Below are 24,420 nucleotides of genomic sequence, written 5' to 3' on the forward strand. Positions count from 1 at the left end.
TCCTTTATCAGGTTATGGCTTTTTCTTCAATATCAGTGGATGTTGAATATTTTGAGCAGTCTTTCTGCATCAATTAAGTAAACTTTTTCCTCCTTAATGTCCATATTTCTCCTACTCTAACATTTTGTTTTTTAACTTTGATATACATATCTTCTCCACTTTCCCTTCTCAGTCCTCTTTACCCATCCAGTAAGCGTTGGTCTTCTCTGGTTTCCTTCATCACTGCTCACTCTTCAAGCTCCTTCTCCTTGTATGTTTCCTAGGATTTCAAAGGTTGGGGGATGATGACAGGGTTTTTAGACACTGCGTTTCCCCACAGTCTGCTCCCCTCCACAAGCACAAGTCTGAATTCAAGTTAAAGCACTGAATTAGAAGATAGGTGGCTTGAATTCCAGACAATTCCGATTGTCTCCAATTGCCTTTTCACACTGTCCATGGGGCTCTCAAGGCAAGAACAGTTAGAACAGGACATGGAACCACGAACTGGTTCCAAATTGGGAAAAGAGTACATCAAGGCTGTATATTGTCACCTTGCTTATTTAACTTACATGCAGAGTACATCATGTGAAATGCTGGACTGGAGGAAGCACAAGCTGGAATCAAGATTGCCGGGAGAAATATCAATTACCTCAGATATGCAGATGACACTACCCTTAGGGCAGAAAGTGAAGAAGAACTAAAGAGCCTCTGGATGAAAGTGAAAGAGGAGAGTGAAAAAGCTGGCTTAAAACTCAACATTCAGAAAACTAAGATCATGGCATCTGGTCCCATCACTTGATAGAAAATAGATGGGGAAAAAATTGAAACAGTGAGAGACTTTATTTTTTGGGCTCCAAAATCACTGCAGATGGTGACTGCAGCCATGAAATTAAGAGTCGCTTGTTCCTTGGAAGAAAAGTTATGACCAACCTAGATAGCATATTAAAAAGCAGAGACATTACTTTGCCAACAAAGGTCTGTCTTGTCAAAGCTATGGTTTTTCCAGTAGTCATGTATGGATGTGCGAGTTGGACCATAAAGAAAGCTGAGCACTGAAGAACTGATGCTTTTGAACTGTGAGGCTGGAGAAGATTCTTGAGGAGAGTCCCTTGGACTGCAAGGAGATCCAACCAGTCCCTCCTAAAGGAAATCAGTCCTGAATATTCATTGGAAGGACTGATGCTGAAGCTGAAACTCCAATACTTTGACCACCTGATTCGAGGAACTGACTCATTGAAAAAGACCCTGATGCTGGGAAAGATTGAAGGCAAGAGGAGAAGGGGACAACAGAGGATGAGATGGTTGGGTGGCATCACCCACTCGATGGACATGAGTTTGAATAAGCTCCTGGAGATGGTGATGGACAGGGAAGCTGGGCGTGCTGCAGTCCATGGTGTTGCAGAGTCAGACACAACTGGGCGACTGAACTGAACTGTGTCTTCAGTTATGCACCAAGACAAATCCCTTAGGAATCCGCTTTCAGTCTGGTAAATAAAATCCCTGCCCTGCCTACCCCCAGGATTGGTTGGTAACTAGGGGGTAGTAGAAACACTGCAAATTATTCACAGGTCGGGGGTTGTTGCTGTTACCAATAGTAGAAGTATTGTGAGATAACCGATATACCTTGCATTTTGAAGCTAGTGGAATTTAGATCCAATCACACTTCCGATCAGCAGTGTGGTTCGTTACTTGTGCACTTGTTAACTTCACCTTTCTGAACCTGTCTCCTTTTTCTGGCTTGCAGATAAGAAATGGAAAGCACTTGACACATATTAAGAGCCCAGTAAATGGAGCGATTTATTTGAAAAGCATTAAAAACATTCCATAAACGGAAGGAGTAAATCCTCCGTGGGTTCTAGCCTCGGAAACACTCAAGTCAGTTGTCCAGCACCAGTAACAGCGCCCAGGTACACACAGGAGGTAAGGCGAGGAGGGTGACCGCAGAGAAAAATCCTCCTCCTCTGTACCTCGAATCCCCACCGTCGGGCTTCCATGTGGTGAGAAACGCCAAAGTGACCGGGGAAATGAGCCGAATCATTCACTCCGACAACAGCAAGCGGGATCCAGCTTCGGGGATTAGTGCTCAGCGGCGCGGGGACATCGCGCAACAGCCGCAACCCCACCGGTCCAGTTTGGGGCTCGCGAACGCGTTGCCTACTGCCGCCGCCGCTAGGAGGCGCTCGTCCGGCTCCGCGGCCCGCACAGGTCCTTCTGCGCAGGCGCGCCTCCTCTGCGCTGGCGTCCCCGCCCCCACACGAGTTACGCTCGGGCGGCGCGTTCCCGGCCATTTCTGACGCTGAGAGAGGCGGCCGGGAGCCGAGCGGAAGCGCCGCGCGCCTCCAGCTGAAGGAGGGGTGGGGTGAGGAAAGAAGTGGTGCCGGAAGTGGGGCTCAGTCGCCTGCAAGGCGGGCGGGGGGAGCAGGAAGGAGGCGGTGGCGGCTGGGCGGGGTGTGGCCTCCGGAGGCGGCGGGCGCTGCGATTGGCCCTGGATTGTGGCGACGGCGACGATTGGCCCCTGTGGGCCGAGCAAGGTGAGCCCGGGTGGCGGCCGTTGAAATTCAAAAGTGGCGGGTGTGGCAGCGCAGGGGCCGGCGGCGCAGGGACCCGGAGCTCGCGTACCCTGTGTCGCGAGCGCGCGAGAGAACGCGGGTCCCGGGAGCCCCGTCTCGGTGTCGTCTTCAGTGCGCTTGCCCGGCGTGAGTGGCCCCGAGCCGGACATGGAGCCGCAGGTGAGTGGCGGGCGGCGCGGGGACGACAGCCGGCTGCCGCACCCCTTAGCGCTGACCGGCCGGAGGCCTCGGTCCGGCCGGCGGGGCCCAGATTCGCGTGCCCTGCTCCGTGGGACGGATCCGGAGTGGAGAGCGGAGAAGGCAGGGAGCGGCCCCGGAGGGCGGGGGCACGTCGGCCTGCCTTCTCGCAGTTTCAGGGAGCCCCCGCACCCTTCCTCACTTTCGTGTATCGAGGATTTCCCGTTTCGAATCTTCAGGCTTGTCTGAACACGTTCCCTCCCGTCCATTCAGTGTGAGTTCCGAGATGGCCTCTAGCCCTGGGGAAACGGTGACTGAAGCCGAATCCCTGCTAATGCCTGTTCGTGTCCTCTCTCTCCTCTTTGCAGCCGCTTGCGGGCATCGGAAGGGAAGAGGGTGGAGTACTCTGAACTGAAGGACTTTGCATTATCTCTCGTTCCCTGGTTTTGCAGAGATCTCTGCTCAGTGGGACTGGTTAACTTAATGTCTCCTCCCATCAGTGCCCTGCGGCACCCCACGACCTCCTGCAGTCTCCTCCGTCCAGCGGAGAGAAGTGTGTTTGTGACAGAGTGGGGTGACTTCTGGTGCCAGAAAAGGGCTCCTGCCAGAATCCTCTGTTTACTTCTGTTTGGCATTCAGATTTACCCAAAGTCAAGTTGCTACAAAGAGAGAGTTTTTGTATCCTGCCAGCCAGAGAGTGGAGCAGTGTGTTGTGACAATGAAAAAGAATAGAAGCCTTCTCATGTTTATTCATCACATATTTACCAGGCATCTACGATGTGCTTGGGATGCAGCAGAGATCCCTGTCGTCATGGAGCTGCCATTCTTTGGGGCGACAGGCAATATGTGATAAGTAAATTGTCTAATGCTGTTAATGTTTTAAGGGCTGTTGAGAAAAGGAAAAGTTTGAGCAGATTAAGAGGGGAAGAGGGGAGGCCAGCTGGCAAGAGAGACAATTAAATTGGGTGGTCTTAGTAAGCTCCCAGTGCAGAAGGTGAGAGGTGAATAAAGACTTGGAGGAAGTGAGGGAAACAGGTAAGGGGTTATTAAGATCATTCCAGGCAGAGGGAATCCCGTAGCGCAAAATCTCTAGAGTTGTATAGCAAAGCCGGATTGGAATGAGCAAGAGGGAATGTTATGGTGAGGGAAGTCGGATAACGGACTTCTTGCACAGGCCGCTGTGAAGACTTTGGTTTTTTTCTCTGAGTGAAATGGGGAATCACTGGATGGTTTTAAGCAAAGAGAGACAAGATCTGTCTTACATTTTAAGAGGGCCATTCTAGCAGCTGCATTGAGATTAGCTTGTAAAGGAGCAAGGATAGAAATAAGGAGAGCTGTTAGGAATGTGGCGGGTTTTCTCAGCTTTCAACATTATTGACATTTCATTGGGGGTGGAGGGCTGTCCTGTACATTGGCTGATGTTTAGCAGCATTCCTGGCTTCTATCCATTAGGTGACAGTAGCAACCCCCACCTGACCATGCCAGTCAGAGTGTCTCCAGACACTCACACATCTCCTGGGGGTAAAGTCATCCCTAGCTGAGAACCAGTGGCGTGTGATAATCCAGGTGAGAGATGATGGCGATTTGAGTCATGGGAGCAGCAGGGGAAGTGGTAACAAGTGGTCTGATTCTGGATCTATTTGGAAGATAGAGTTGGCTACATTTGCTGACATTAGACTTTGTGGTATATAAAAGAATGAGAGGACTTCAGATGTATTTGCTTGAGCAGCTGGAAGAGGGAGTTATATCAGCTGAGATGGAGGAAGCTGCAGGGTCGAAACGATTACACGGCACGCGGTCAGAGTTTGGCATGTTTACTAGGATTCCAAGTGGTGACATTGAGAAGGCAGTTCCGTATGACTTCAGAGTCAAAGTCTGAGCTGGAGACGTAAGCTTGGGAGTTGGCAGCATATGAGTGGTGTGTAAAGCCATAGGAGTGGCCCAGAACATAGAGATTAGAAAGACCACTGTTAAAATTTGGGGAGATGAAGAGGATCTACCAGAGAGGTAGGAAAACCAGGAGAAGATGGTCTCCCGGGAGCTAAGTGAAAAGAGTGTATTTAGGAAGAGGGAGTGATCAACACAGGGTGACTTATGGCCTTGAGAGCAGTTTTGGGGAATGGTGGGAGTGAAAGTCTGATTGGGTTTAGGAGAGAAAGACTCTTTTTGGTTGGAAGCAATAACAGTGTGTGTTGTATACTGGCTGGAAGGATCCAGGAGAAAGGGGCAGTGATGGTGCAGAAAAGGAAGGATTGCCTGGGTGCTGTTCTTGAGTGGGTGAGGAGTGGGAGCAGACCTACACATGATGACTTAGCAGCAGGGCGTCCATCTCTGAACCTGGGAAGTGGTATAGGAGGGGTTCAATGAAAATCTGCTTTTATATTATGGAAGGTGATATTATGGAAGGAGTGGAAAGTTGGGAGTTGTCCTGTCCAGCTTTATAGATGGGAGAAAATTAAATACTGTGCTCTTTGGAGTTGTCCTGAGTAAACAAACCTTTGAACACATTTTCTGAACCCACACAAATTCCAAGGAGGTAAGTCTTTAGGTAATCCACTATCTTAGCATAGGGAGAACAATAGGCATTTTTGATTAAGAAATTCAATGTTTGACCTTGAAATACTGAAAAGAAAAATTTACTTTTCATACTACATTTAATTAAAAATTAAAATCAGTATTCTTTGTGCAAAATTCTGCAAGTGGCAGGAAAAAGAGAATGCAGCCTCTTTTTTTTTTTCCCTTTTTATTTGTATATGAGCCAGTAGTTTGAACGTATTACAGTTAAGTATATCCCTGCTGGTGGATGGGCTTCCCTCATAGCTCAGTTGGTAAGAATCAATAAACTAAAAATTAAAAAAAAAACAAAAACAAGGATATCAGATTGTTTCAGAGTTTTCTCTGTGAGCATCCCTGAATCTCTGTATCACAAGTAGTTCAACCTTACTTTCCTGAAGTTAAACTTAGCATCTCTTAAAAATTAGCTTTCAGGTACTCTCAGATCTCTCCATGTTACTTCTCACAACTGCATGTGAATCAACAATATTTAAAAACAAGAAGTTTAACTGAAAAACAAACACAGCTTTTCCTCCTGTGATCTTGAGAAGCAGGGCAGGCTTCTTGGAGTCAGCCAGACTTGGTCTCCTTCGTTGCCTGCCCTCTGCTCCCCCACTCCATGCTACCTCTGCTTAGCCCTGAGACTCTTAGAATATCCCCTCTCAACTGAGTTCCTGGGGAATTAAGCTCTAATGCCCTAAGGCATCCTTTGCATCTAATGTATTAACTTCTCTCTTGAGCAGTTAGAATGGTGAGAGCTGTTTACATTCTTGGGAGAATTGAGAAGACAGTTCATTTTCTGTAGAGCTTTCTCTTGTACCCTTTTGGAAAGGCTGCCCTGGAAAGTATGCTCTGGGCAGGCAGGGACTTTACATTCGTTACTCTTGCCCCAGGGCCTAGAACAGCATCTGGTCCAGAGCATCATTCAGCAAACCTAGTGGGACAGACCCATGATGAATGGATGGATGAGGGAATGATGCCATCCCTCTGCTGTGATAACCCTCACCTTCTATTTCCATTCATTCTTTGCACTGGACATGGTTCACTTAAAAAAACTTTAAAAATATGCCTTAGTTTATCTTTTTTTGTATAATTTTGTTTATTTATTTTTGTCTGTGCTGGGTCTTTGTTGCTGCTCGGGTTTTTCTCTAGTGGTGTGTGAGGGCCACCCTCTAGTTGCTGTGTGGGCTTTTATTGTGGTGGCTTCTCTTGTGGAGCACAGGCTCAATAGCCGTGGCTTATGGACTCCGTTGCTCCACAGCATATGAGAGCCTGCCAGACCAGGGGTCGAGCCTGTGTCCCCCACACTGGCAGGCGGGCTCTTTACCACTGAGCCACCAGGGAAGCCCCTAAACCTTTTTAATTTTTTTATTCTTTGGCTGCAGTGTGCAGTATGCAGCATCATAGTTCCCTGACCAGGGATTGAACCTGAGCCCCCTGCAGTGGAAGCACGGAGTCTTAACCACTGGACCACCAGGGAAGTCCACAGTTCACTTGTTCAGTACAAATGGAGTCATACTGTTCTCCTGACTTAACGACGTCAGAGGCCTCTTGCTTTCAGTAGACCCAGACTCCATGCTGGCGTCCCGGCTGCCGTGGTCTTTCCCTCTGCCTCTGCTCTCCTCCCCACTCTGCACATCCCTGTGTTCAGCTGAAAAGAATAACCGTCATTCCTTGCACATCCCTCCCCTTGCTTTCTGCCTGGAATGCTCCTCCTCAGCCCAGCCCATCAAGCCAGCTCTTTCTCATCCTCAAGGCTCAGCCTGAAAATACTTTGTAGGATTGTGTCTACCACTCTCCCCATCTAAACTGGATGCCCACTCCCTCCTTGGGGATCCTTTCCTGATCACACTCAGTAAGATTTAATCATCTCTTTACATTTTACTTGCCTACTGTCCTGTGGCCATTCTGAGGACAGGGACCACGCCTGTTACTCCAAAATCCAGATCATTTCCTGGCATGTAATAGGCACTTGGTAAATACCGAATGAAGTAAACTGAAGGGCAGAGAGAAACCGGCCTTGGAATTAGTAGTTACCCATAGTGAAAATCAGAAATTGATCTATCCGTGGTGCTTTCCCGAGGGGGACAGGAGAAGGGTGACCATGTGTCCTGGCTTGCATAGGAGTGACCTGATTTTAGCATTGAGAGTTCTGTGTCCCAAGAAACCCCTCAGTCCTTGGCACACCAGGATGGTTGGTCCCCCGAGGCAGGAGTAAGCAGAGGTTGGGCGTGATCCCCAGACCCTGAGCTGGACTGCTTGGAGGAGAGGCTCTTCCTTTCCCTTACCCCCACCGCACACCTGTCCTTGGTGCTTTCCACTGATCATGCTGCTACTCTTATCTTCCCCTTGCCAGCCCGCCTACTCCCACCTCATTATTATTTATATAGCCTCTTTCATATATTGTTTCACATGCCTGATCAGAAACTATCTGGCTCTCCATGCATGCAGGGCCCAAACCTAAACTCCTTAGCGCGGCATCAATGCCCTATGAGACAGTGTGGTCCAGTGGTTAAAAACACAGCCTCCAGAACCAGACTGTCTAGCTTCTAACCCCAGCTCTTCCTTTTATTCATCAACGACCTTAGCCCAGCTCTGTTACTTCCCAGCCGCCTTCCTTCCCTCATCTGCAAGGTGGGCTAATAGTAGCACCTCCTCCATGGGCTGCTGTGAGGTTTAAGTCAGCTGATTCAGATAAAACGTTTGAAACTGCTCCTAATAAATGTTACCTACTCTTTCCAGCCAGCCTTCAGCCTGGTCTCTTTTCTAAGTCACTCCCTTGTTTATGATTCTCAGCTCTCACTGAAAGAGTTCATCGGTTTCTCAGCCATGCCATGTGCAGGCCAAGCTTTTGCCTTCCAAAAGGAGGGCTCCTTCTCTGCTGATTTAGGTCCTCCCCTTAACGTTAGCTGAAGTCCAGCATGTGTCTTTACGTCTTGTCCCTTAGGGACTGTGTCGTGTCCCACCTCCCTCCATGGTTTTTGGCTGGCACCTCATCTGAGAGCCCCAGGGTGTGGCCCCAGGGGTACTGAGTTGATGCTTGTTGGAGATGGTGTTGAGAATCAGGCTCGGGGGCCATAAAGGGGAGCTCCTGGGACATTTGGGCCTCAGGGTGTGTTCTGAAAGGCCTCTCTCTTTCCAGCAGAGGTCACCATTGTTGGAAGTGAAGGGCAACATAGAGCTGAAGAGACCCCTGGCCAAGGCCGCTTCCCGGCTGCCTCTCTCGGGACGCAGGCTGAAGAGGGGGCCCGACCAGATGGAGGAGGCGTTGGAGCCGGAGAAGGTGAGCTGGGTGTGGAGATCCATGGACGTGTGTCTGAAACCATCAGGGAAAGAGCTGTGGAGCCCACCCCACCCTTGTCTTTCCCCAGAAAAGAACACGAGGCCTGGGCACCAGAGTGACCACGACCCACCCCAGAGCAGCAGCCCTCAGCTCTGTGCCACAGACACAAGGCCAGACCGCAGGTGGGTGCCAGGGCTGGAGAGAGACCTGGTCCACAGTTCAGCTCACTTCTGTCTTTGTCTTTTCTTTCGATCGTAGCTGATTGTGAATAGGTAACATGTTTCACTGGTTTCAAAGTTCCGAAGGCACAGAAGTTTTTGTGCAGTTGAGAACTCTCCCTCCTGCTTCTGTTCCCCAGTCCCCCAGCCCCCTCCCTAGGGGCAGCTGTGAGTCCTTCCAGGGATGTTCTGTGGGTTTGCAAGCAGATATGGGCGTGCCCCCCGGTGTGTTTCACACGCACTAGCATACTTCACACACTGTTTGCCTGCCGCCCCCCAGCTCTTTTCACTTGTCTTTGTCCAACTTGTTTCTTGGCATGTTGGTCCTAGGGAGGATATCTTTAGGAGCTGGTCAGATTTAGAGGAAGAGGAAGGTTATCTTATTTCTAATCTTCTGAAAAAGCAACTCCTCTGTCTTTGGACACACTCCCAGCCCGAGTGCATGCTACCCTGTGCGTCATGACTCTGCTCTTCCTCTCCTCTGTCTCCCAGCAGTGCCCAGAGCTCCCAGGAAGTCAGCACCCCGATGTTCCATGGCTGTTGCCCCAGGTAATAATAGTGTCTGAGAGCCAAGGCTGAGAAGGGGTTGGGGGTGAAGGAGGTGGGTAGAGGTGGAGGGACCCTGGTGTTATCGCCCCTGATGCCACCTTTCTGATTCTCTAGTGCTGAAGACTCAGAAGCCAGGTCCTGTTGTTCCTGCCCAGAAGCCTGGAAGTAGGTGACAAATAAGATCTTGGGTGAGAGGCTGGGATGGGGAGAGGAGGTGGTGAGTGCCCAGAACAATCCTTTTGGTCCTTTCCCTGCCTGAAAGAGAAGGAGACGGAGCCTCAGGTGTGGAGGCCCTAAGGCTAGGAGGGAGAAAGGAGACAGAGCTAGGGCTGCCCTGACCTTGGTCTTCTCTGTGCCCATCTTAGCGACAGCTGCGCCTCCCATGGTGGGAGGGAAGAAACCCAAACGTCCGGCCTGGGACTTAAAGGGGCAGTTATGTGACCTCAACGCAGAGCTGAAATGCTACCGTGAGAGGAAGCAGGTGCTGGACCAGGAGAACCAACAGCTGCAGGACCAGCTCCGGGAGGCCCAGCAACAGGCCTCGGCCCTGGGGGCAGAGCGCAGGACCCTGGAAGAGGAGTTGACCAGGGTGCGGGCCCAGGCTGAGCAGGGCCAGCGGGAGCTGGGGAACCTGAGTGCCCGCGTCCTGGAGCTGGAAGAGCGGCTGGGCACGCAGGAGGGCTTAGTGCAAGAGCTCCAGCAAGAACAGCTGAGATTACAGGAGGAGCGCAGGGGACTGGCTGCCCAGCTGGGCGAGCAGGAGGTGAGGGCTGGCTTCTCTCTAGGTGGCCCAGAAGTTGCTTTGGGCTTTGAAGTCCTGAGCACCTCTTTCCGGCAGCACCGTCCCCCACCCTGCTCCCTGCTCGCCCCCACTCTGCACACTTCTGCTCTGTCCTGCTTCCTGCCCCACTTCACCCCATTCTGACTTTCCATAACCCTCCCCTCTGCCATCTGCGTCTCCTCTACTTCTCCACCTCCTTTCTTTCTGTCCATCTTCACTGATGGTCACGGATGGACCTTCACTGATAAAGGTCCCCATGCATTCTCTCCCATCTGTCATCCGTTTGGCTCCTTGGTGAGCACCAACTAGAATGAGTTACTTGTAATCTCTCAAATGACTCGATTCTCAATTCAGGGCATTTGGCACATCCCTCTTTGTGGAATATTCTCTCTGCACCACATCCTTCCCTTGGTTCACTCCCGCGCTTTCGGGTGTCAGCCTAGATATCCTTCCTTGTGCCCTTTCTGGTGCTCCCATGTACTCCTTATTCTAATACTATGATTAACATTCACTTGTCTCTTCTTTACCAGACTCTGAAGTCCTTGGGGTCAGGGGCCAGCCCACCTCCCACCCCTAGTCCCATCATGAAACTTCTTACTCTTGGTTGTGTCTCATCGTCCATGTCTGTTCTGTTCTGGACAGAGGAGGCTGCAGACCTCAGAAGCTTCTCTGTCGGACAGCCAGGCGGAGGTGGCATCTCTGCGCCAGGAGGCTGCAGCCCGGGAGGCCGTACTGGCTGAGCGGGAAGACCGTCTCCACGGGCTCGAGATGGAGCGCCGGCGGTTACACAACCAGCTGCAGGAACTCAAAGGCAACATCCGAGTGTTCTGCCGGGTCCGCCCCGTCCTTCCAGGGGAGTCCACCCCATCCCCTGGCTTCCTTCAGTTTCCCTCTGGCCCCTGTGGACCCTCTGACCCTCCAACCCGCCTCAGCCTCTCCCGGTCTGATGAGCGGCGTGGGACCCTGAGTGGGGCGCCAGCTGCCCCTACCCGCCATGACTTTTCCTTTGACCGGGTGTTCCCACCGGGGAGTGGACAGGATGAAGTGTTTGAGGAGATTTCCATGCTTGTCCAGTCAGCGCTGGATGGCTATCCAGTGTGCATCTTTGCTTATGGCCAGACAGGCAGTGGCAAGACCTTCACCATGGAGGGCGGGCCTGGGGGAGACCCCCGGCTGGAGGGACTGATCCCTCGGGCCCTGCGGCACCTCTTCTCTGTGGCCCAGGAGCTCCGTGGCCAGGGCTGGACCTACAGCTTTGTGGCAAGTTACGTAGAGATCTACAACGAGACTGTCCGAGACCTGCTGGCCACTGGGGCCCGGAAGGGCCAGGGGGGTGAGTGTGAGATTCGCCGGGCAGGGCCAGGCAGCGAGGAGCTTACGGTCACCAACGCGCGCTACGTTCCGGTCTCTTGTGAGAGGGAGGTAAGTGCTGAGGGCCACTAGGCCTGGACGTGGGGTCGGAGGGCTGGGGTGCAGGCAGAGTGATGCAGTACGGAAGTGGGGGGAGCGGCAGGGTGAGGAAGGGCGAGTGGTGAAGACAGATGGGATGTTTGGCTTTGGCTGCTGAGCTGTGAGGTGGAACCAAGGCGTGGAGAGAAGTGACATGTCTCCTGAGACGGGTGCCCCTGGGCCCCACATGGCAACCTCTGTCTCATCTCTGCCCCCTCTGCTTGTGCAGTTCACGACATCCCTGCTGGCCTCCAGGCTTTTCCTCAACCTGCTCATCACACCTGTGGATCAGGGCTTTTGCACCTCCTCTGTCCATTGCCTGACATGGTCTTATGTTCCTTTCCCAGCAGGGCCTGGATTGCCCCCTAACCACCTTAAAGTTTTTAAGGTGTTGAGGCCATCCCTGACCATCTTTTTTTTTTTTTTTTTTAAACTTTTGGCTGCACTGCATGACTTATGGGATCTTAGTTCCCCAACCAGGGATTGAACCTGTGCCCTGGCAGTGAAAGCACCAAGTCCTAACCACTGGACTGTCAGGAAAAGTTATCCCTTCTAAAATCAGAACCCTCACCATCACACACTGCTTTTCTATTTTTATTCCTTGATAATCTCAGACACACCGTGTATTTTAATTATTTAGTCTTTTGCTGGCTAGAAAAAAGCACCAAGAAGGCAGGTGCTGGGTCTTGCTTATTGCCGTATCTGACCTGTGGGTTCCCAGGTGGCTCGGTGGGTAAAGAATCTGCCTGCAGTGCAGAAGACATAGACGCGGGTTTGATCCTTGGGTTGGGAAGATCCCCTGGAGGAGGGCACAGCAACCCACTCCAGTGTTCTTGCCTGGAGAATCCCATGGACAGAGGAGCCTGGCGGGCTACAGTCCACAGGTTGCAAAGAGTCGGACTTGACTGAAACGACTGAGCATGCAGGCATGCATGCACACCTAACCTGGCTACGGGCTGACCACTGCTTGACTTCACCTCTTGCTGCGCCCTATCCCCAGGTGGAGGCCCTGCTCCATCTAGCCCGCCAGAACCGCGCTGTGGCCCGCACAGCCCAGAATGAGCGCTCGTCGCGTAGTCACAGCGTGTTCCAGCTGCAGATCTCTGGGGAGCACGCTGGCCGAGGCCTGCAGTGTGCGGCCCCCCTCAGCCTGGTGGACTTGGCTGGGAGTGAGCGGCTCGACCCCGGCTTAGCGCTCGGCCCTGGGGAGCGGGAACGCCTTCGGGAAACGCAGGCCATTAACAGCAGCCTGTCCACGTTGGGGCTGGTCATCATGGCCTTGAGCAACAAGGTAGGAATGGGGGTGGGGGCAGGTGGGCCCTGGGAAGCGGCTGGTGCTGGCTGTCCCCAGCCATGTCCTAATCGCCTGTCTCTCTCCACCCTGTAGGAGTCCCACGTGCCTTACCGGAACAGCAAGCTCACCTACCTGCTGCAGAACTCTCTGGGCGGCAGTGCCAAGATGTGAGCAGAAGGGGTGGGCTGGGAGCCACCGTGTCAGGGTCAGGGCGGGGCAGTGATGTAATGAAGACCTGGACACTGATTCTGGGGTTTGCCCCCTCTCCTCTGTCCACAGGCTCATGTTTGTGAACATTTCTCCCCTAGAAGAGAACGTCTCTGAGTCCCTCAACTCCCTACGCTTCGCCTCCAAGGTGCGGTCACTAGCAGCCCCATCCCCGTCAGGCTTCCTGCTGACTATAGGCGTCTGCACCCTGGTCCTTCAGGCCAGCGGCACGTGCATCCCGAAAGGATGTACATTTGCCAGGCAGTTAACTATTGACTTCTGGGGGTGTTTGAATTAAGTTTTTAAAACTAGGTGGTTGAAAGGTCAAAAATATGTAGAAAGCTGTATACAGTGAGATTTAACCTCCGCCCCGCCCACCTCATTCTCTCTCCGGTCCTAGTAGTCGTTGTCATATTTTATCCTTTTACTTCTCTCAGTGTTTCTTTTTGCAAATACAAGCAATATGCATGGGATTTCCCTCTTTCTTAGAGAAGACATCTCTTCCCCTCTCTCATGTATTATATGTTGTCCTGCCTTTTTTTTTTTTTTATTAACAAGACAGCCTTAAGGACGGGGCGGTGGCCAGGGAGAGTGGGGGACAAAGAAAAAAAATCAGCCCCAGGATGATTCCCCACCAGCACACAGAGATCATCCCATTATTTTTGCATTTGCCTAGGACTCCACTGTATGGATGCGCCAAAGTTTATCCACCAGTTCCCTCTACTGGACACTTGGATTCTTTCCACCCTTTTACTATTACAAACAAGGCTATGTTGACTAACTTTGTACATATCATTTTATATTTGCTTGGTTACATCTAACTATCCAGAGAGAGATTCTTTGAAATGGGTTTCCTGGATCAGAGACATACAGGTTTTTCAGGCTATTCCAAATAGATAGCGTGAATTCAGACTCCAGTCCCCACAAGGGTCAGCTGTGTCCAGGCTATGAATTCTCTACGAAACTTAAGCTCCCTCTACAAGAGTTAAGTCAGGAAGTTTCTTTACATAGTGCCTTGGAGGGTAATGTATTCCTCTGATAACTCATTTTCCTGAGGATATAGCCTTGAGATGCTTTCTGGCTTTATTCAGGGTCTCAGATTACAGGTGTTCTTCTGCACTCTTGCTGCTGTGGAAGTAATTGGCCACCTTAGCACCCTGCTGTGGTCTTCTGCTTTAATCAGGATTTCCCTTGCTACCTTACAAGTTCAATTAAAGTTCCCCATGGACTGTAGCCTGCTAGGCTTCTCTGTCTATGGGATTTTCCAGGCAAGAATACTGGAGTGGGTTGCCATTTCCTTCTCCAGGAGATCTTCCCAACCCAGGGATTGAACCCGGGTCTCCCTCATTGTAGGCAGATGCTTTACCGTCTGAGCCACCAGGGAAATCGATTAAAGTTCTACCAACATCATTAATACCCAACAACGTAAACTCTTTGACATCCTCTAATACCCAGTTTATGTTAAATTTCCCCTGATTGTCTCAAATGCCTTTTATACATTAGGGTTTGTTCCATTCAGGATCAAAGCAAGGACCACCCTTTTAATTTAGTTGAAATGGTCTTTTGAGTTTCTTTTAATCTGTAATAATCTCACCCCCAGATTTATTTGTTGAAGAAGTGGAAAAAAAAAAAAAAAAAGAAGAAGTGGAGTGATTTGTCCTATAGAACATATATTCTAGATTTTGGCGGGTTGCTTCCTCTTTCCTCCATAATTTTTGTTTTCTTGTAATTAGGTTTGGAGGCTTGATTTGAATCAGATTCAAATTTCTTGGCAAGAAAATTTAAATAGTATGATACATTTTATTGCATCATATCAGGAGGCACCTAGTATCGAGTTGTTCCATTTTCCCCCCTCCCCCTAGTTGTATCACCTTTAATGATATAAAAATTGATCACTGGACTTGGGTATTGTCAGCCCGATCTATCCATTTAAAAACTCCCTTCAACTTTCTCCCCTAATGATTTTGTCAGCGATGCTATCTAGATCTATTGTTTGTTGTTGTTTAGTTACTAAGTCATGTCCAACTCTGTAGTCCACCTGGCTGCTCTGTCCATGGGATTTTCCAGACAAGAATATTGAAGTGGGTTGCCATGTCCTTCTCCAGTGACTGAACCCACCTCTCCTGCATTGGCAGGCAGTTATTTGCCACTAAGCCACCATGGAAGCCCCAGATCTATTATTAGGGAGTTTTAAAATGGTGATTTTCTAATTTTCTCAGCTGTTCTACATTTATTAATCATAATTCTTGAGAACTCTCCTTGTCATCTGTTCTGAAATTCTGAAATTGGTTATTCTATTCTGGTTATTCTGAAATGCAGTCCATATAGGTAAGATGGGATAAATGCTAGATTCTTCATCAATTTTCACTATTGTAAGTTGGTATCTTGGCAACTTCCAAAGATGACCAGTGAGTTTTTATCCAGGAGATAACATCTTACTTGTACTTTTGGTATATATCCTTTGAAGTCATTATTCTTTCTGATACTCAGATTGCCTGCCTTTGGCCAGTGGAAGCTCCAACTTGGCTCCTGTGCCCTTTAGACAAGTTCCCAGTAGTCCTTTCTCCGGATTCATCTTGTACATTTCTGGCCCTAGACTGAGGATCATTAATTTTCTAAGGAGCTTTGGTTCTTTTATGTTTTATCTTTATGTTGCCGTGTTATCTAGCTTATTGAGCATTAGTGGTGGGAGGGCTGTGGGGTTGTCTACAAAGAGAAGTGCCTCTCTCTGCTCCTGTGAGGGGCTTCTGTCCCTTCTCTGGCCTTTCCCCCTCTTCCACATCTAGTGTGCCCAGTGGGCGTGGGAGAACTGAGACCAGCCTGAACCTGCTTTCAGAGCCTTTATTTCAGGATTCTGAGGGCAGCCCTAATACTGAGGGTTCAGAGGTGATCTGGGGAAAACTTCGTTTGGTTGCTCTGAAAACTTTTTTTATCCTGTTTGTCTAAATCCCCTGCCCGCAGGTGAACCAGTGTGTCATTGGCACTGCCCAGGCCAACAAGAAATGAAGATGGATCTAGATTGTGTGTGTGTGTATGTGTGAGACACACGGTGGGGGTGGGGTGGGGTGGTGGTGCTTTATTGGGAGGGGGCGCTGATACCTGGGCCTATCAAATAAAGAAGAGAATTTTTGTTGTTTTTAAATAAAGGTTTTATTAGCGGTTGCCCAATAAGGGGGATATTTGTCATATCCATGAAGATGGGAGCTGTGGCTCTTCCATTCTGCCAAACGTCAGTGTTTCACGGGGACAGGGCTTTGGCTTTTCTAACGGGTCACCCCAGAGTCAGGGCAGCCCCTCTCCCCGCTCCCGTCCCCGTCCACGTCCGGGGGGTGTGCGCACCAGGTGTCCAGTCACTAGTTCCGCTTCCTCCGCCACAAGCCACCCTCGCCCGGGGCAGGAACTCGGTGAGTGCGGGAAGGTGGGAGTCCGAGTCCGGGGCGGGGCCGGCGCACCCGCCCACAAGCTGCGGGGTCTCGCCTCCCGCTCTTTCTCTGCCTTCCCTTTCGAACCGCCGGGGCTAGCTCCGCCCGCCGCCATTGGCTGGCTCTCGGCGGCGTCACCGCCTCGGTACTAGCTCTAGTCGGTGCACCCGCCTTGCCGCGCGGGGCGGGGCGCACGGGCTAACCCTCGCGCCAACCGCCGAGGGCCGCCGCCCCGTCAGAGGAGGGCTGGGTCTTCCCAGGTGCCGCGCGCGCGGGAGGGGTCGCGCGTGCGCAGACGCGCGGCGACGGTGGGCGGGGGTGGGGGCAACTAGCTCCGGGGAGGGCGGGGCCGGGGCAAAGGCGGGAGGGGGCGGGGCCCGCGGGGCGGGGGCCATGGGACGGGTGAATGGAGGGCGGGGTCGTGAACTAGAGCGCGGGGCGGGGCCCGGAGTGACCCTGCGGGGCGGGGGGCAGTTAACGGATGTGGCGCGGGGTGGGGGCCCGGCCGGCGGCCTAGCGGGGGATTCCCTCCTGCCCCGAGGGCAGGCCTCCCTCTGGAGGAAGGGGCTGCGGGGATTCCCTCTCCCGCCGGGTCCGAGAGCCCGCCCTCCCCATCCGCGGAGACGGTCCGGCTCCCTCCGCGCCCTCCAGGCCCGCTGGAGGTGAGGGAGGTGGGGTGAGGAGGTGCCCGCCCCCCCGGCTCCTCCTTCCCCCCGGCCCTCCCCTCCCTCCACCCTCCCCCCGAGCCGGTTTGTCCCTCCCCTCCCCTCCCCTCCTTCCCCCCGCCGCCTCCTCCTGCCGCTGCCGCTGCTTTGGCTGCTGCGTCATACGCCCCAGAGCCGCCGGGACGGAGGGGCTGGGCCTGGGGACCCCCCGGTCTCTGCCTGCACGCCCCCCCGACGCCCAGCCGTGCCCTCCCCGCGCGGGGGTTTCACCTCAGTCTCCCACGTCTGCCTCTGCCCGGCTCCCGGCGGCCCCAGCTGTCACTGGTAAGGAGGCGGCGGGAGGCGCCCGTGGGGGGGCAGGGAGCCGGGGGTCGGCGCGCAGGGCGCGGGCGGGAGAGCCGCGCCGCCCGGGCGGCGGGTCGGGCTGGGCCGACTCAAGTCCCCTCTCGGACTCGCCGTCTTGGGGAGAAGAGACCCGGACTGGGACACGCCCCCCTCCCGGGGCACTCAGGGAAGTTATCTAACCCGGGGGCAGGGAGCCCCGAATTTGAGGGTGACCTGACATAACCTAGCACCAAGATGATTGTTCTGAATGAGACACAGGGGCCCAGGAGGCAACCTTTTCCACTCTGGAAAACATCTCCAGAAAAAGCTCCCGAAACACATCTCTGGGACACAGCACCCCAATTATAATACCACTATAAACAGTGGTAGAAGGTGATAGTGGAAACTGAGTGGTAACCTTTGCCTCTGCAACCGTCGTTTCTGCTAAAATCTCAAGGCCAGGATATAACATCCCAGGGGAGCTCTGGAAGCTGGGAAACTAGAGAACTAGGTTGGTGGTGGGGTGGCGGGGCCGGCTGGGAGAAGAGAGCCTGTGGTGACTCTTTTGGGAGAGCCGGAAGGGGTGCCCAGTGGGTTTCCTACCCAGGTGTCTCAGGGAAATGGAGGCTGGGCACACCTGCTCAAGTCTTTTGACAGAAAAACAGGCAAAGAAAATGGGGGCTAGTTCCTCAATATTCGTAACTTTCTCCTATCGTCTCATTTCTAACTAGACCCCCCCAGGATGCAATGGCACAGCCCCCCCGGCTGAGCCGCTCTGGTGCCCCCCCACTTTGGGACCCAGCTTCCCCTGCTCCCACCTCAGGCCCTCGGCCTCGACTTTGGGAGGGTCAAGATGTGCTGGCCAGATGGACAGATGGGCTGCTATACTTGGGGACCATCAAAAAGGTGAGCCTTCTGACCTGTCACCTTTTCTCATTCCCCTTATCTGGTCTGATTCCTGTTCCATCTTCTGTGCTCACCCATTCCAGGTGGACAGTGCTCGGGAGGTGTGTCTGGTTCAGTTTGAGGATGATTCCCAGTTTCTGGTTCTATGGAAAGACATTAGCCCTGGTGAGAAGCCTGAGAGTATGGATCCCATGGAAAACAAGCCTGGCATGGGGGACAGAAAGGGGCTGGAGGACAAAGCCCTCTGACACTCTGTTCTCTCACAGCGGCCCTCCCTGGGGAGGAGCTCCTCTGCTGTGTATGTCGCTCTGAGACTGTGGTCCCTGGGAACCGGCTGGTCAGCTGTGAGAAGTGTCGCCATGGTGGGTGAGAGGGCAGGACACCTGAATGGTCCAGCTTGCCCTGGGTCTGCCAGGGTGCCTCTGACCCTTCCCTCCAGCACTGGTCCTTATACTACCTGTCCTGGTCTGAGTGCCCAAGCCACTGCTCTCTTCAGTCTCCACAAGCCTGTAACCTCACTGCCTTCCAGCACAGGAGAGGCGACCTTGGGTTGGGATGTATGAGCTCTGCGAGCAGAGGGTGTGAGTGAGCAAAAGTCTCTCAGTTGTGTCTGACTTTGCGACGACATGAGCCGTACAGTCCATGGAGTTCTCCAGGCCAGGATACTGGAGTGGGTAGTCTTTCCCTTTTCCAGGGGGTCTTCCCCAGTCAGGGATCAAACCCAGATTTCCCACATTGCAGGCGGAATCTTTACTAGCTGAGTCACAAGGGAAGCCCAAGAATACTGGAGTGCGTAGCCTCTCTCTTCTCCAGGGGATCTTCCTGACTTGGGAATCGTACCGGGGTCTCCTGCACTGCATGTGTTCTTTACCAACTGAGCTATCAGGGAAACCCCGAATGCGGGCAGAGGGTAGTTCCAGTATGGCCTTTTCTAACCATTTGACCTTAGGCAAGTCCCTAAACCTTTAAGAATCACAGCTGCCTCACCTTTTAAAATAAAGGCAATACGCCCACCCCAGTAGGACCATGGTCAAGAACAAAATGAGATGGGGGTAAGACTGTTGTCCCAATGCCTAGTGCACACAGGTATGCAATGCAATAAGTGGTCTACTGTCAATATTCTCATTATTCAGCTTATCACCAGGACTGCCACGTTCCAAGGGCCCCAGCCCCTGGAGAGGGAGAGGGCGTATCCTGGGTCTGCCGCCAGTGCGTCTTTGCCATCGCCACCAAGGTAAGGGCCCCTCCCTGTGGGCCCTCCCACCCCCAGCCTCTCCTGAGCCCTTCCTTCCCCTACTCCTGAGGCCACCTGTCTGTTCCACCCACAGAGGGGGGGTGCGCTGAAGAAGGGCCCCTACGCCCGGGCCATGCTGGGCATGAAGCTCTCCCTGCCGTATGGACTGAAGGGGTTGGACTGGGACGCTGGGCATCTGAGCAACCGGCAGCAGAGCTACTGTTACTGTGGTGGCCCTGGGGAGTGAGTAGTGAGGGGCGGGGTTAGGGAACAAGTGACGGGGGTGGGAACAGAGGAGAAGGGCAGGGTGGCGGGGTGCTGAAGGGGCAGGAGAGTGGTGAGCAGGGTTTGGGGCAGTTAAGGAGGACGTGTCTGGGGGGTCACTGGTCCCGTTTCCCTTCAGGTGGAACCTGAAGATGCTGCAGTGCCGGAGCTGCCTGCAGTGGTTCCACGAGGCCTGCACCCAGTGTCTGAGCAAGCCCCTCCTTTACGGGGACAGGTGAGCCTGGGCAGACCCTCCAGGAGCTCTGCCCCCCCATCCCAGACCAGGTGTCTTCCTGACCTCTGAAACCTTGCTTACTGGTTAGCCCCATCCTTGCTCGGAACACCCCCCCTCCCCCATGGGCAGGTGTAGTTTCCTGTAAAAGGTGTATTCTGTTCCTCTTGCCTACGTCCAGGTTCTATGAGTTTGAGTGCTGTGTGTGTCGGGGGGGCCCTGAGAAGGTCCGGAGGCTACAGCTTCGCTGGTGAGCTGGATATGGGGCACGACCTCAGCATCACTCCTCTCTCCGCACCCCCAGTTTTTCACTTTGCAGGCCCCAGCCCCCTACTTGGGGGATACCCCTGCCTACCCCCCAGCTTTTGTAATGCTTCCACCACCTTGACAAGTCAGTGTTTCTCCAGGGTGGATGTGGCGCATCTTGTCCTCTACCACCTCAGTGTTTGCTGTAAGAAAAAATACTTTGATTTTGACCGTGAGATCCTCCCCTTCACCTCTGAGAATTGGGACAGCTTGCTCCTTGGAGAGGTAAGGGGTGGTGAACCTCTGGGGGTCGGGGTGGACCAGGGAGATGCGGAAAAATGGGGGAGGGGATCACTGCTCTCCTGACCCCATTTCCTATCCCCTCCCCCAGCTCTCAGAAACCCCCAAGGGAGAACGGTCTTCCAAGCTCCTCTCTGCTCTTAACAGCCACAAGGACCGGTGAGTCCGAGGGAGCCTCAGGAGATGGAGACGTGGCTACGCAGCCTGAGAGGGAGGGGCTGCAGCCCATCTGGAAGATCCCCTCTGAAAAGGACAGACAGCATAGGAGGGTCCCTTTTCTCCAGCACTGACCCTGTATCATTTCTCTCCTCATCCCAGTTTCATTTCAGGGAGGGAGATTAAGAAGAGGAAATGCTTGTTTGGTCTCCATGCTCGGATCCCTCCCCCTGTGGAGCCCCCTCCTGGAGATGGAGCCCCCACCAGGTCACTGGTCCAGGGGGGATGGGGAAGTTCTCAGGGTGTATGTATGGAAACAGGGAGGTCTTTGGGGTGTCCGGGAGGGGGCTGGGGGGATAAGGAGGCCTCTTACAGCTTCCCTTCAGGGCAGGGCCCTGGGGGAGGGGTCTCACGTCCCCTGGGGAAGCGCCGGAGGCCGGAGCCAGAGCCCCTGAGGAGGAGGCAGAAGGGGAAAATGGAGGAGCTGGGGCCACCCTCAGCAGTGCGCAACCAGCCCGAGCCCCAGGAGCAGAGGGAGCGGGCTCGTCTGCAGAGGGCACTGCAGGTACAGGGGCAGGGGCAGCCGTGGGCACATGGTGGTGTGGGAAGGAGTCAAGGATGCACTCTCAGTCCTCTGCTCCTTCTAGGCCTCAGCGTCTCCACCACCCTCCAGCCCTAACCAGAGCTACCAGGGCAGCAGCGGCTACAACTTCCGGCCCACAGACGCCCGCTGCCTGCCCAGGTCAGTGCGCCGCCTCCCTCCAACCAGACACACTCCCTCGGAACCTCTCTTCCAATTGCTTGCAATCTTCTGGATTTCCTCAGCCAAAATTCTTTTCCCTCTCCCCTTTGGCTGCCCACTTCTTTACCTAGAGACTTCGAGAACCAGTGTCTGCTCCCCAGTATATAGGGACAGGTTCCTTGAGGATAGTGTTTGCACTCTGCCCTTCCCAGGGGGAGAAGGTCCTATTCCCCTGCTTTGGGTCCTGACTTACTTTCTTTCCAACCCCAGCAGTCCCATCCGGATGTTCGCTTCCTTCCACCCCTCTGCCAGCACCGCAGGGACCTCTGGGGATGGTGAACCCCCAGACAGGTGAGATTCTATTCCTTTACCTGTGATACCTCTGTACTCTTTAATTTCCTTGGTCTTGTAAACCTTTTTGTTGTTGTTGTTTCTCTGATCCCCACACGGCCTCCATTTCTGGTCAGTCTTTATCTCCATCTGGACTGACAGTTGCTTTCTCTCCCTAGGTCACCCCTGGAACTTCACATTGGTTTCCCCACAGACCTCCCTAAAAGTGCCCCCCACTCGATGACTGCCTCATCTTCCTCAGTCCCAGCCCCCTCCCCAGGTGTTCCCAGACGCTCAGCACCCCCTTCTCCCCTGTGCCGTAGTTTGTCTCCTGGGGCCGGGGGTGGAGTCCGAGGTGGGGTCGGCTACCTGTCCCGAGGGGACCCCGTGCGGGTCCTTGCTCGCAGAGTGCGGCCTGACGGCTCTGTGCAGTACCTGGTTGAGTGGGGAGGTGGGGGCATCTTCTGAACAGCCTGCCTCTGCCCGACTGCCCACTGACACACACCGGCACTTTCATACCCTGACCTCTGACCTCACCTACAGCTGGGATGTACCTGGGGCACTAGGGGGGTACTTCCCTCCACTGTCCAGGCTGGAATCCAGGTTGGGGGTTGGGGAAGAGGCTCGCTCTCCTCTACTCCCTTCACGGTTCCTGACCCTTCCCCCCAACCATTCCCTCATTTCCTTTGATGTTATTTTGTTACAGCTTTTTAAATATTTTTTAAAATTATTTAACCCCTGGGGACGGAGACTGAGGAGGGGAGGAGAACAGATCCTGGGCTCTGTATCATTGAAATAAAGATAAATAAACAAACTTAGCAGCCCTGAGTCATTCTAAAAAATGAGAAGAAAGGGACTAGAAGCACTTCTGATCTTCCCAACCAAATTCACTTTTTGACAAGGAAAAAGGAAAATGGAAGAGAGAACTAAAAATGGGATTTATTGAGAGTCCAGTCATCACAAGGTAGGAGCGTTGAAATTTATGAGGGAAACCCTGGCAGAAACGAGGGTTCATCCCAGTGGCGCTGCGCTGGAGTCAGGAACCGACTCTGTAACCTGATGCACCCACTGCAGGTATGGGGAGTTCCCCTGCTCCACAGGCAATGCAATCACCTCGGCCACTTCATAAGGGTGCACAGACCTGTGGGAACAATGGGGGATCAAAGACTTACCCAAAGGAGACCATCCCCTCAGACTGCCCAGGAAGGCTCACCCCACAGGATACACCCTCACCTCCACCCAAGTCAAAGTTCTCACCGAACAAAATCTGTCAGAGCTGGAACCAAGGAACTTTGGGTTTTGATCATCTGAGGGGTGAAGACAAACATGGCTGAATTGGGGGGTTGAAGTTGATTTCAGGATCTCGGATGAGGGATAGGGGTCAAAGTAAATGGTCAGGGAATTAAGTTTTTGTCGGGTAGGAAACACTTCTCACCATCAGCACTTCACTGTCCTCTTCAATCTTTCCTTTCCACTCATAGCTGAAAAGGTCAGGGAGAGAGTGTTGTGTGAGCAAAGATTTCCCTCAAGGTAGAAGACTGCCAGTCAGCCCTTTGAGTTAGGTTAACCCCCCAACCCCTAATTAACTCACATGGATGTAATCTGAGGGACGAGGTTGACGCAGGCTGCTAGGCGCTTCTCCACCACAGCCCTGAAGGTGAAGAGAGCACCGTTTAAAGGCCCCATGACCCGGATTTTTGCACTGGCAGCCCAGAGACAGTCAGGAAGCAGCGGGAGATGCTCCCCCAACTCTCCCTTCATAAGCACCTTTCCTCGCTTCACACTTAAGTCCCCACCTGGCGATCTCCTTGGCGACCTTCTCGTTGGGGCAGGTGACAAAGGCCGCAGAGACCGAGCCGGGGACATAGGCGGAGCCCGAGGCCGACGAGGGCTGGGCCGGGGGACTTCCTGAAGCCATGGACAGCAGGGCTCGGGGTAGAAACAGAAGGCGGGAGGCTACAGGCAGCAGTGTCGGCATCCAAAGAAGGGACAGGAGCAGAGCGGCCTGAGAGCAGGAGGTGAATTCGGTGTCTCATAAATACCCCAAGAAATTGCACCCCGGGAACACTTCGCTTGGATAGACACTCAGGCCCTCCCTCTTCTGCATCCCGAAGGAAAACATTCCTGAAACCAAGAGAAGCTTGGAAAATTTAAGGCAAAGACTCGGTTTTCACTCTCCTCGGAGGCCAACCTCTGGGTTTTGGGGTACGGGTCATGGGCGAAGCTTCGAGGACCGGAAGGGGCGGGGCCGGTCACTCACCCCTCCGCCGAGCAGGAATGCGGGAGCCCGACCCCGCCTCATGCAGCCTATGCTGGTAGAGGAGGGTTGAATATCAGAGACCACACGTTACGCGGAGAAAGAACCCCAAAGCCAGGAAGAGCGGCCTCTTACCTGGACAGCAGCCACGAGATAAGAAAACAGCGCAGACCACGTGACAGTAGAAGCCGGACTACCCTAACCTCCAGAGCTGGCCAATCCTTGCCCCCACGTGGCCCGATTTGTCCCGCCTCCGTGGGCGGGAGGGGCGAGGAAGGATCC

At 53.3% G+C, this 24,420-nt stretch overlaps 3 protein-coding genes and 1 non-coding gene across 16 annotated transcripts; 2 read left to right on the top strand and 2 right to left on the bottom strand.

Annotated features, from left to right (window-relative positions):
- Nucleotides 1-2,550: 2,550 nt before the first annotated feature.
- KIFC1 (kinesin family member C1) lies at nt 2,551-16,202 on the top strand. 4 transcript variants are annotated; one of them, XM_043907169.1, is made up of 11 exons: nt 2,551-2,708; nt 8,422-8,562; nt 8,651-8,744; nt 9,273-9,329; nt 9,444-9,494; nt 9,695-10,092; nt 10,753-11,532; nt 12,560-12,850; nt 12,947-13,020; nt 13,133-13,208; nt 16,022-16,202. In XM_043907169.1, the coding sequence occupies exons 1-11, from the start codon at nt 2,697-2,699 to the stop codon at nt 16,064-16,066; spliced, it is 2,019 nt and encodes a 672-aa protein (XP_043763104.1). In that variant the 5' UTR covers nt 2,551-2,696; the 3' UTR covers nt 16,067-16,202. The 4 variants fall into 4 exon arrangements, with proteins under 4 accessions (XP_043763104.1, XP_043763105.1, XP_043763106.1 ...); XM_043907170.1 differs by having other exon boundaries at nt 9,276-9,329; XM_043907171.1 differs by having other exon boundaries at nt 8,425-8,562.
- Nucleotides 6,687-6,759, bottom strand: TRNAG-UCC. Its single transcript has one exon. It is a non-coding gene; the product is annotated as a tRNA-Gly (tRNA).
- A 734-nt stretch (nt 16,203-16,936) lies between the features above and the next one.
- On the top strand, nt 16,937-22,695 carry PHF1 (PHD finger protein 1). Of its 7 annotated transcripts, none has more exons than XM_043907175.1 (15): nt 16,937-17,471; nt 18,203-18,377; nt 18,461-18,542; nt 18,644-18,739; nt 19,511-19,611; nt 19,706-19,854; nt 20,015-20,110; nt 20,289-20,357; nt 20,515-20,638; nt 20,745-20,812; nt 20,972-21,076; nt 21,185-21,374; nt 21,457-21,551; nt 21,822-21,902; nt 22,061-22,695. In XM_043907175.1, exons 2-15 carry the CDS (start codon nt 18,219-18,221, stop codon nt 22,347-22,349), a joined length of 1,704 nt encoding a protein of 567 aa, XP_043763110.1. In that variant the 5' UTR covers nt 16,937-17,471; nt 18,203-18,218; the 3' UTR covers nt 22,350-22,695. The 7 variants fall into 7 exon arrangements, 5 of the variants coding, with proteins under 5 accessions (XP_043763110.1, XP_043763111.1, XP_043763109.1 ...); XM_043907176.1 differs by having other exon boundaries at nt 21,825-21,902; XR_006341961.1 differs by lacking the exon at nt 22,061-22,695 and having other exon boundaries at nt 21,196-21,374; nt 21,822-21,900.
- Nucleotides 22,696-22,800: 105 nt separating this feature from the next.
- CUTA (cutA divalent cation tolerance homolog) lies at nt 22,801-24,390 on the bottom strand. Of its 4 annotated transcripts, none has more exons than XM_043907180.1 (7): nt 24,274-24,386; nt 24,142-24,188; nt 23,678-23,886; nt 23,473-23,532; nt 23,317-23,362; nt 23,139-23,188; nt 22,801-23,022 (listed from the first exon to the last, which is right to left on the bottom strand). In XM_043907180.1, the coding sequence occupies exons 2-7, from the start codon at nt 24,181-24,183 to the stop codon at nt 22,893-22,895; spliced, it is 537 nt and encodes a 178-aa protein (XP_043763115.1). In that variant the 5' UTR covers nt 24,184-24,188; nt 24,274-24,386; the 3' UTR covers nt 22,801-22,892. The 4 variants fall into 4 exon arrangements, with proteins under 4 accessions (XP_043763115.1, XP_043763114.1, XP_043763116.1 ...); XM_043907179.1 differs by having other exon boundaries at nt 24,142-24,193; nt 24,274-24,345; XM_043907181.1 differs by lacking the exon at nt 24,142-24,188 and having other exon boundaries at nt 24,274-24,390.
- Nucleotides 24,391-24,420: the final 30 nt, after the last annotated feature.

Source organism: Cervus elaphus, chromosome 7, assembly GCF_910594005.1.
Source record: "Cervus elaphus chromosome 7, mCerEla1.1, whole genome shotgun sequence".
In the NCBI taxonomy this organism is placed as follows: Eukaryota; Metazoa; Chordata; class Mammalia; order Artiodactyla; family Cervidae; genus Cervus; species Cervus elaphus.